Source organism: Mytilus edulis, chromosome 8, assembly GCF_963676685.1.
Source record: "Mytilus edulis chromosome 8, xbMytEdul2.2, whole genome shotgun sequence".
NCBI lineage: Eukaryota > Metazoa > Mollusca > Bivalvia > Mytilida > Mytilidae > Mytilus > Mytilus edulis.
This window is the reverse complement of record NC_092351.1, coordinates 28,493,266-28,504,378: the sequence shown is the minus strand read 5'-3', so window position 1 is coordinate 28,504,378 and position 11,113 is coordinate 28,493,266. Positions and strand designations below refer to the sequence as shown.

Genomic DNA, 11,113 nt, shown 5'->3' with positions numbered 1-11,113 from the left:
AAAGAAAATGAGGTCAAGGTAAAACAAACCAAGCCAAAAATACATGTTCAACGTATATTCATTCTATACACCAAATATAGTTGCCACTTACTTATAGTATACAAGAAACAGACCAAACCATGAAAACTTTATATTGACCAATGAACCATGAAAATGAGATCAAGGTCAGATGAACCTTCCAGACAGACTTTTTCATCTTACAATAATTCCATATACCAAATATTATAAAAGTTGACCTATTGCTTATAGTTTAAGAAAAACTTAACATTGGGCAATGCTAAAGTCAGATGACACCTGTCAGTTGAACATGTACTTAACACCTTGCAATCTTACCGAACACCAAATATAGTAGAGCTATTGCTTATAGTATTTGAGAAACTGACTTGACCGCGAAAACGTGTTCTTGTTCACAGATCCATGAAATAAGTTCGAGGACATGTGAAAATGTGACAGACATGAGGACCTTTCAAGGTACGCACATACCAAATATAGTTATCTTATCAAAATTCACAATAAGAGAAAAAACTAAGATTACAAAAATTCTTAACTTTTTTTTCAAGTAGTAACTGAAAAATGAAAATGAGGTCAAGATGACAGACGGAAACTTTAAAATAACATAAGGCATCTATTATAAACAAAGTATGAAGTTTTTCATAAGTATGTTTATTCCGCCGCCTCCGGATCATTATCAATAAGTCTCGCTTTCTGTGAAAGAAATCGCATGCTCGGCAATAAGACGCAGTCAGATTATTGAATATATATTACACAAATAAATATTAAAATGTTATTTACTAGTATACAAAGCATTTTATATTGCATAAAAAAACCATAAAGTGTTCATTTTTTGTCCGATTCTTTAATTTTATTGATGAGTGCTAAAACTTCATCAAAATCTTCCTTGTGATATCTCTTGAGGTACACAGGATCAAAATCAACAATGTCAGTGTTTTTTGCATTTTCATCACCTTTTAAATTTCTCTCCCATCGGCTTCCGACCATATCTATTAAACTCTCCTCAAGATATCGGGTCTCCATCCTTTTTGATCCAAAATATTGTGGATGATGGGGTTCGCGTTTATAATGGTCATCTAAAGACTTCTTCCAAGCATCATTGTCCAGCATATGAACCCAGCGAGCAGTATAACCGATTGCCTGGGAAAAGTCGTACTTTGAGAGGTCGTGATTTTCTGCATCTTCTTTAAGCATATTTGGTACAAAGTCTTTTAGTCTGTTGTATGCTTTCAAGACAAAATGTCTATGCGAATTTACTTGGCTGTAATGTTCTTTCATATTGAATTCTATAAATAAAAGGGCGTAATACTTGCTCTCTTCATTCTTTTCTTTGACGTCTTTTTCAGCCTGAAGCTTTTCATCCTTTGTCCATACATTTTCCCAGATATGAAGTACAGTTTCTACGAGTCCTTTCTCGTTGAAAATGCTTGTAACTTCATTTTGTTTTTCTTCTGAAACACACGAACGAAGTAAATATAATTTGTCCGATTTTTTTATTTTATTGATAAGTGCTAAAACTTCATCAAAATCTTCCTTGAGATATCTCTTGAGGTACACAGGATCAAAATCAACAATGTCAGAGTTTTTTGCATTTTCATCACCTTTTAAATTTCTCTCCCATCGGCTGCCGACCATATCTATTAAACTCTCCTCAAGATATCGGGTCGCCATCCTTTTTGATCCAAAATATTGTGGATGATGGGGTTCGCGTTTATAATGGTCATCTAAAGACTTCTTCCAAGCATCATTGTCCAGCATATGAACCCAGCGAGCAGTATAACCGATTGCCTGGGAAAAGTCGTACTTTGAGAGGTCGTGATTTTCTGCATCTTCTTTAAGCATATTTGGTACAAAGTCTTTTAGTCTGTTGTATGCTTTCAAGACAAAATGTCTATGCGAATTTACTTGGCTGTAATGTTCTTTCATATTGAATTCTATAAATAAAAGGGCGTAATACTTGCTCTCTTCATTCTTTTCTTTGACGTCTTTTTCAGCCTGAAGCTTTTCATCCTTTGTCCATACATTTTCCCAGATATGAAGTACAGTTTCTACGAGTCCTTTCTCGTTGAACATGCTTATAACTTCATTTTGGATTTTTTCTGAAACACACGAACGAAGTAAATATAATTGTGCCATCCTAGTTAGTAAAAACGAAAGTAGAGTTCCAAATGTTATTTTTTAACAACACTATTTATTTGACCGTGACTACAGTTACCGTACGTACTGCTAATGACTGTTTACTGGTTTTAATTATCACTTATATACAATGAAACTGTACATTAGAAAATTTACATTAATCTACTTTATCCATATCGCAACACCCAAAGTTCGATTTGCACAAAGTTCACTGGGGTTTTCCACATTTACTATATATAGACGGTGTCGAAGGAAAATCATACCTTGACATAATGAATGGTCATAATCATATGGGTAAGATTTTAAATACCCTGTATGTGACCTTCATAAAAACAAGGAAGTTTCAATGGGGAAATACTTATAACACTTATCTCAGAATATCATTCTATCAAGGAATACGCAACTGAAGTAAATATATTTTCCACGAGGAAATATTTTTCTGCCATATTTCTTGATTCTCTCTTCAAATTTGCTATTGTTGAGAGTCTGGATAGGAACGTTTTGTGGTTTAAAGAATAGAGAATAATGGCCCCAAAAAACTTAACTTATAGAGACAAGTGGGCAAAAAAATATAAAGAAAAGAGGATAATGCATATTGGGGACAAAGGTATAAAGCATAACTGTCGAAAATAAAAGAATTATAAAATAATACAATAGCACTGTTTACATAAGTCAACAATGGACAGCATAAAGAAATCATCTTGAACATGAAAATTGCACATTCTATCCACTATTTCACTGGGGGTAAATGTGATCTCCGTAACTGCAGTTACGTATATCCATAGTCCTGCCCTAAAAAAAAGTTTAAAAAAATGAGTCACTGAGGCCAGGGCTGGACTACGTATATCCAAAGATGGCGGACGATTTCTTTTGTCAATTCTGTAAGAACTCTGTATTATTCTTCGGTATTTCGTGTCTAGGCTTATTTAAAGTATAAATTACTAAGTTTGAAACTGCAATACAAAGCTTCTTTTCATAGTTCAACCGCTAAATGGAGAAACCACCATTTCAAAAAATCGCGAGGATATGGGTAACTGTATAGACTGATATCTGTAACTGTAATAAACGTTAGAGGAGGATATCCTTAACTGTTGAGTTGCGTTGTTTCTGCTTCATTCATTATCCTCGATTTAATAGTTCGGACCATCATTTTTTTCGGTCATAAATTCGTCAAAATACACATGATACATGAATTCATCAGGATTTTAAAAAAATATGCCCACAATGTTATAACAACATTAGAAAAAATCCACTTTGTATGATGTCTTCACACAGAATCCTTTGTATTTTGGATGTGTATAATAACTGATAATTAAGTCTTAGATGCATGTTTTTTTATTAGTTTTTTATTGGCTTTGAACTAGCTTTCAGTACTTGCGATTACTCTCAGATCTTTATTTAGTGTCCGTTCATTTTTTGGGATGTACACATGTACAAGTACCCTTCCACGTTCACTTTGTTTGTGTAAAATTTATTTGTATCCACCTGATGAGTTTAGCCTTTTCAAGTGATATTTTAGTCTGCTCTTATGTTGTTCTGTTACACCACTGTCCCAGGTTAGGAGAGGGTTGGACGACAGCAAACATGTTTTAACATCGCCACATTCTGAATTTGCCTAGGCCTGACACAAATCAGGAGCCTGCAATTCAGTGGTTGTCGTTTGTTGCTGTGTAACATATTTGTTTTTCGTTATTTTTTTTGTACCTAAATAAGGCCATTAGTTGACTTGTTTGAATAGAGTTACATTTGTCTTTTCGGGGCCATTAATAACAGACTATGCGGTATGGGCATTGATCACTGTTAAAGGCCGTACGATGACCTATAAATGCTAATTTCTGTGTCATTTGGTCTCTTGTGGAGAGTTGTCTCATTGACACTCTTACCACATCTTCTTTTTATTATATATATGTTCAGGACGAGAAAAAGTTAGAAAAAAAATAGATACAGTAGGTAAGTCTTGCATCAGATGCTGTCCTGGATGAAGGTCGAAGAAATTTGGACTCCCGTGGCAGATTGGATAGGGACGGAAATTAGTTTGCCACATGCAATCTATGGACTTAAAGAGTTGTTTCAAGGATTATTACCACACAAAGAGCACGGAATTCTCTCAACACGAGGCATCTGATTAAACGTCCACATTCTGACCGGACGTGGATGTGAACTTGTGCATCCCACACAGCAATACGGACGCCCCACTTTAGTTATGGTTTTAGGGGAGGTAGACCAATGAAGACCATTTCTTAACTCCCGAGTAACTTTTGGGGGTCTTGAAATGTAGTGTTTTAACTTTATGTACTTGTTGTTTATCATCTGATTTACGTGATATTGTGCTATTTTGTTTTGTCTTTGAAAATTGTTAACCTTTATTTTTACTAGCGGCCTATCATAGTGATCAAGTCTTCAATATTTAGTATTAAGATCCTTTACTTCCATTTGTCTATACGAAAAAGATGCCAACTATAACAACTTCTAAGCTTTAAATAAATTTATTATATGAATTTATTTCAATCGTGTATTACATGTATTTATTTCTTCTTCTGTTGAATACTTTCATATTTCTTCTTTCTTTTTGAAAGGGAAGTAACTCCGTTATGCCAACAGTAACAACTTTTTAGCTTTAATTAAGTTTTATGAACTTATTTCAACCTTTCATCGTCATTTCGTTCTCTGTTGAATCCTTTCAGATTTTCCCTCAAAACCGTGTTGTTTTTATAAAGGGTTGCGGCATCTTTTTTGTTTTGAAAGGGAAGTAACTCCTTACTAACCCCATATGGTTGCTAACCCTATATGGTAACTAACCATGTGACACCCTATATCAAATATACTAGCCTGGGGTCCTGGCTAATCTTGTCAGTATAGCCAGGCGTGTATCAATGTACTGCCTGTCAATGATTGGTTAATACTAATTTTGTCCTCAATGTTTGTTTTACATCTGTATCCAATCAATTCTTGTGTAACATCAATTAGTAAAAATTAGCCTGTAATTATTTTTTTTATGAATTGATGTATAGTGTTATCATATCTAATTAGTAGTATGATGATAATTAGTAAGCAGAAAAGGGTTAATTCTTATCAGCAATCGCCTGGTGAGAAAGTTAAAAGTTTAAGATTTCACATGTCCAAGGTGTCAATTGGATTCCAATTGTGCTGGGTTACATCAAACATCAAAATTTATGCAAATATTTATTCAGCCTCACTTTAGATTCAGAGTCAACTGGCACTGAATCGATCACATGGTATTTGTTCCCCACCTGGCCCTTACGACGCGCAGCTAGATTGGGCCGGATCCCAGGCTACAAATATACATAGTCACCAAGTCACCACGTGTAGTTCATTAACCAATCATATCCCCATAAATACATTAGAGGTAAGATACATACTGTTACAAAAATCTAGCATGTCGATATGCGCAATCTCTTACTTTTTAATTGACACAGATCACGCCGTTCTCAAATTGAAATCTAAAACACGAGCATTGCAAACAAGTTCGAAAATATACACACCGTTGATCACCGTTAGAAGGGGCCAAAGGAGTAGGAGTATTTTATTTCTTCACAATATATACATGTGTACATTAGCTAAGACAAAAACCTATTAACCATATTAAATAATGAAAAGAAAAATAAGTCATAAATGATGCTCGGAGAGTTAATTTACTACTTCTTCATTTTTAACCGGATTTTTGTGACAAAAATGTCGGTAATTGATTTGGGGATGTACGGCGGGCGGCCGGGCGGCGGCAATCAAATGTTGTCCGTGCATTAACTCGTGAACCGTTCAACTAAAGCTTTTAAAATTTTAATATGTTGTTACTGACAAATAAATGAAGGTCAAGTTAAATAATGGCGATTTTGACTTTCACCGTTCAGGAGTTATGGTTCTTGAAAGATTGAAAAATGGAGTTTCCAGTCGTGTCCGTGCAATTACGCATGAACTGTTCTACCAAAGCTTCCCACATTTTAATTTATTGTTACTGATGACAAAATGGAGGTCAAGTTCAATAATGACGATTTTGACTTTTACCGTTCAGGAGTTATGGTTCTTGAAAGATCGTAAAATGACGTTTCCATTCACGTTGTTGCATTTACTAAGGAACCATTCAATCTAAGCTTTTCAAATTTTAATATGTTGATACTGACTACAAAATGGAGGTCAAATTTGATATTGACGATTTTCACTTTCAGCATTCATCAGTTATGGTTCTTGTGATATTGCCAGGACACAAATAAATGTTAATAAATCCGGTTTGCTGTCGTTGTGACAGCCTCTTGTTTTCATTTATTATATCAAGTACATGTATATCTTCATTTTTATAATCTATGATCTATGTGATTTTACCTTTTATACTACATCCTATATTAATTTTGAAGTAATGTTGAAATGATCACTGTCAAATTACTGTTCTATATTTTAGTATTTAATACATCATTTAACTATATAAAACTAGATATATTTAATCAACATTTGTTAAATGATTATAGTTAAGCATACAAATGTTGAAATCGTTCACCATGTTGAAATATATTTATAATTACAAATTATATTCGATATTTGAACAAGCAAAATTGATTTAATCGATTAATTACCTATAGTTGAGATTTAGTGCGGATACACCTAGAAACTATAAATATAATAGAAAAATAGAAAAATAGAAAAAGGCGAGGCATATTCTTTAACAAAGTAGGTCACGTGTATTTTAAGTTTGAGATACTCAGAAAAGAGGAAAGAATTAGATGGAAGACAATTCTATTTTGATGTATTAGGAAAAGTTGTTTATGTACAGTTCTTTATTTCTAGGGAAGGAAATGACTAGCTCTTAAAACGTCAAGTACATAAGTCTGTCTTTCCTTTTGGTAAATTTTCTTTATTAATTGTTCCTGGTGTTTTTCCTCATCCCCCCTTTTTGATTTGACTGTTACTTTCACTCACTGTATATTTAACAATATTTATTTTTATAGATATTGGAATGTATTACAAATACATACAACGAATAATACTTTATTCTGGAAATCTTACCATTTCGATGCAATATTTATTTGATATGAATTACATTGATTATTTGTGTTCTGAAACAGAAAAAAACCACACACAAAGCAAGGGAATTAATATTATTTCCATGTCTAATCATATATAGATGCTCATGTAAATAGATTTATTAATAATTCAGGGAAGCAATTGCAAAAGTAACATTGGATTAATGTTAATAACATATTCTCAAGCAGTAGTTTACAACCCATAGAGATGAAAATGAATATTATATCCTTTGAAATATTTTTTAAAAACATTCAGTTGACAATAAACACTTTGTTGCTATGATTATTTATGGTCCCTTTTGGTTATTTAGCTTTGAATTCGCGTATTTCGGTACTTATCCATCCCATGCTTTCATTTGTTTTGCTTTGAGCGTTCCTGAAGGTGACAAATCAGAAAAAAAGACCATTGAACGCTATATATATAGTTTCCGAATCAAAGAAATTATATTGCTCCAACTTATGTAATCAATCTAAATAAAACAGAAACAGTGTTTCAGGAAACCTTTTTAGATTGTGTCTCTTTCAAAAAATTTATAAATAATCTATGTTAGGGAGCTACCATTTGATTGTTATGTTTTTTGCAAGTGTCTCATCCTGCCTTTTTTTTTTTACTCAAAACTCCTGTCCTGCCTATTTTTTTCAAATTTCATCCTAGCCCCCCCCCCCCCCCCCCCCCCCATAAAAATCAAATGGTAGCTCCCTTAAATTACATTATCCTCATTCTTTTGAGTGAAATTGTTTTAAAGAAAAATGCTATAACACTAAAACCATTTGTACACTACAATTACTATACAGAAATCATTCAGTTAAATGTCTTGAATTCGATACGTGTAATTTCTTTTGAGTGCTTTAGTCCTAACTTAACATCTTCAATTTGAGAAATTATCGGGAAATTATGATGAGATACGTAGGAGGAGACATAATTATCAACAACATTTAGTTGAAAGACCGCGTTAGAAATTCCAGAACGTTCGGTTTCTGCTTTCATATGTAATATATTAAAACACGTAATATAATATGGTATTATTAATTTTCTACATCGGGAGAATTATTCGAAAATGGTCGAAGTATAGCTGAGACAGCAACACAGCAACGTGCAAATGGGATCGAAGTAAAAATCAGAGCCGTTGCTGACATATACTTGTATATAGTCTCCGTTAAGGTACTGACTAAAATTCCAAATGTAATGTAGCCTCTTGGTATACGAAACCCCAAAAATATGCCATGACTAAGTCTGTATCACCGTTTCAAACAAAGATACTTACTAGTATATAAATTATTGAAAATTGATATTAGAAAAGGAATAAAAATGTACTGAACTTCAAGAAACATTCAAATTTCATTCGAAATTGGTCTGTTCAATTTCGGGAATTAAAATAATTGTCATTAGAAAAATGTTGATTTTCTGACTTTTTATCAAATGAAAGAGTTTTAAGTTCAACACGGTTATTGACCTCGCAAAACCTCCCATTTAGAATTTATATTTGTGTGACTTAGTTTGAATATAAATAAATTTATGGCATAAAATGTGTAAGTCCTTTTTGGTAATTCGCTTAAGTTCAGAAACGTTACACTGTCGTCTTATGTCTCGACAAACAGCAACATCGACAGTTTGATTATAATTCAGATTCAAATCAGTCTCAAGACTATAATATAAGAATTTGAGACCATATAATATTTTCTTCAAAGGAAACTTATCACTAAAAACTTTTATGTAATGTTTCCGATTAAATTGAATAATTTTTATCATTCTGTGGTTTCAATAGGTATGGCTCTAATTGACCTAATATGATTGCAAATAAAGATCTGACACATGATTCGAATTGCAATTTATTTACACGTATACATATAGATACTGTTTGATGTTAGTAAACGAGCTGTTATAAACACCAATCATTTGAATTAAAGGCGTAGTGGTGATATTATAAAGATGTTATCCTTTAAATATAATTTAACATCTTCATTTCTGAATTGTAATGTTCATATTAATTTTGTAACTGATTGTAATTTTTAATCTTACTGTCATCATAAATCAGATAGTCACTGTAACTGACAAAGTATGCAAAGATTATTCAAATTGTTAAAGAAAGAAAAAAAAACATAAATTGAGATCAACTGAAAAATCGTATGCTTTTTTTGTAATTTAGTTGGAATTAAAAACATTAGACAAAATATGTGTATACGATCAATGCTTTTACAAACCTAATAACATTGCAGAAAAGAAGCATTCAATTTATATAAATACATGTTTGTGCTACAACCATGAAATTACATGTCATATGATATTGTCGTTTGTTTTCCTTTCCATTGTTGTCATGGGATCCCCGAAACTGGTGCTGTATGATGCATTTTATTGGGGAATAACCTCTAATATCGGAATGGCTTGAGGTAGTCGTCTACGAATCGAAATTACGAGTTTTTGTGAAGCAACATGCATAGGCGGATCGTTGTGTGTGTGTGGGGGGGGGGGGGGGGGGTGCGTGGAAATAATTTAGTTGATTATAAAGGGAATCACTAAAGCATGACTTGAAAGGGACCCCCTTATGAAAAGTTCTGAATCCGCCACTTCCATGTGATGTGTGTTTACCTCAGTTATAGAGGAATTTACAGTTATGATTGGAATAGTTATGTTAGGTATAAAGTAAAATAACAAAAATACCGAATTGCTGGAAAATTCAAACCAAACAGTCTCTTATCAAATGTCAAAAGCAAAATCTCAAATATATGTAAGACACTTGTTTTATTCCCGACTTGGTTTAGGCATTTCCTTTATATGTACAATAGAAAGTAAATTGTAGATTACACCTGTTTTAACAGCTAGCTTAACCTGTCACTTGTTTGATAATCGCATACAATTCAATTATATTGACATTAATGTGTGAGCAAAACAAACAGACATAATAGGAAACATTATTTACGTCAAATGATACTACAAACATATACAATAAGATGATCTTCATCAATATACAGCTGTTTATAAACGACACACAGCTTAAAAAGGATATTCAAGAGTCTAAAATCTCTGAGGATATTCAACTGCCATCAAGAACAAATAACAAAAAAAAAGACAAAATGTACAAGTTTTACTCAGGCATGTTAAGACAACACATCTAGAGGCAATAACATTCGACAGAACTCTTACCAAAATGTACGTAGACGATTGTATAATAAAAATGATCTAAAAGACCTGATGGCTGGTTTGCAAATATCTGAGACTATTATACTGGTCAGTATAACAATTTCAGCAAATATATATATAAAGTTTTTACTTTTTGGTAATTATTAATTATATATAAGTCATCAAAATTGTCAGTCTTAATATTTCATCACCTAGACGTTCTGTTCGTTAACATGCCACTGTTAGTGGTGTTCGAATAAAAGGGAAAATCTATTCAATGACGAGGTTCTAATTTAAAAGTTATGAATAAACTTAGGCTCTAACTCCCTCAGGCAAATTTGATATAAGTTGGATAAGGCTATTATTCTTAGATCCCTTTTGATCATAGAGCTCCTGACGTATTTCGGTTGTTGTCCATCCTAGGCTTTCTACTGTTTGGTTTTGAGCGTCCCTAATGAAGGTAAATCTATAAAAGTTATTCGGGTTATTATACAGTGTTGTTTTCGTTTTCTTATATGTCTACACTATTATGATTACAATAATTAGATGAGTATATGTTCTCTATATTTTTCAAATACAAAAATAAAACAAATAAGATGAAATCATTTATTCATCATTAGGTTTCAACTCAGGCAAAGTTGACTTTAGATGAATATGGCTATTTATTTTAGGTATTTTTGACATATAGCTCTTCAACGGTTTCGGTACTTATACATCTTCTGATTTCAAATATTTGGTTTTGAGCGTTCCTGATGAAGGTAAATCCAGAAAAGCGCTTTTGACGCAAGAAATTATTAAACGTGTTGTTTCCATT

The 11,113-nt window shown here is 32.8% G+C and overlaps 1 protein-coding gene across 1 annotated transcript; it reads right to left on the bottom strand.

The window, feature by feature from the left end:
• Positions 1–770: 770 nt before the first annotated feature.
• On the bottom strand, positions 771–2,390 carry LOC139485273 (uncharacterized). Its single transcript, XM_071269617.1, has one exon. It carries the CDS (start codon positions 2,146–2,148, stop codon positions 838–840), a length of 1,311 nt encoding a protein of 436 aa, XP_071125718.1. The 5' UTR covers positions 2,149–2,390; the 3' UTR covers positions 771–837.
• Between the last annotated feature and the right edge of the window lie 8,723 nt (positions 2,391–11,113).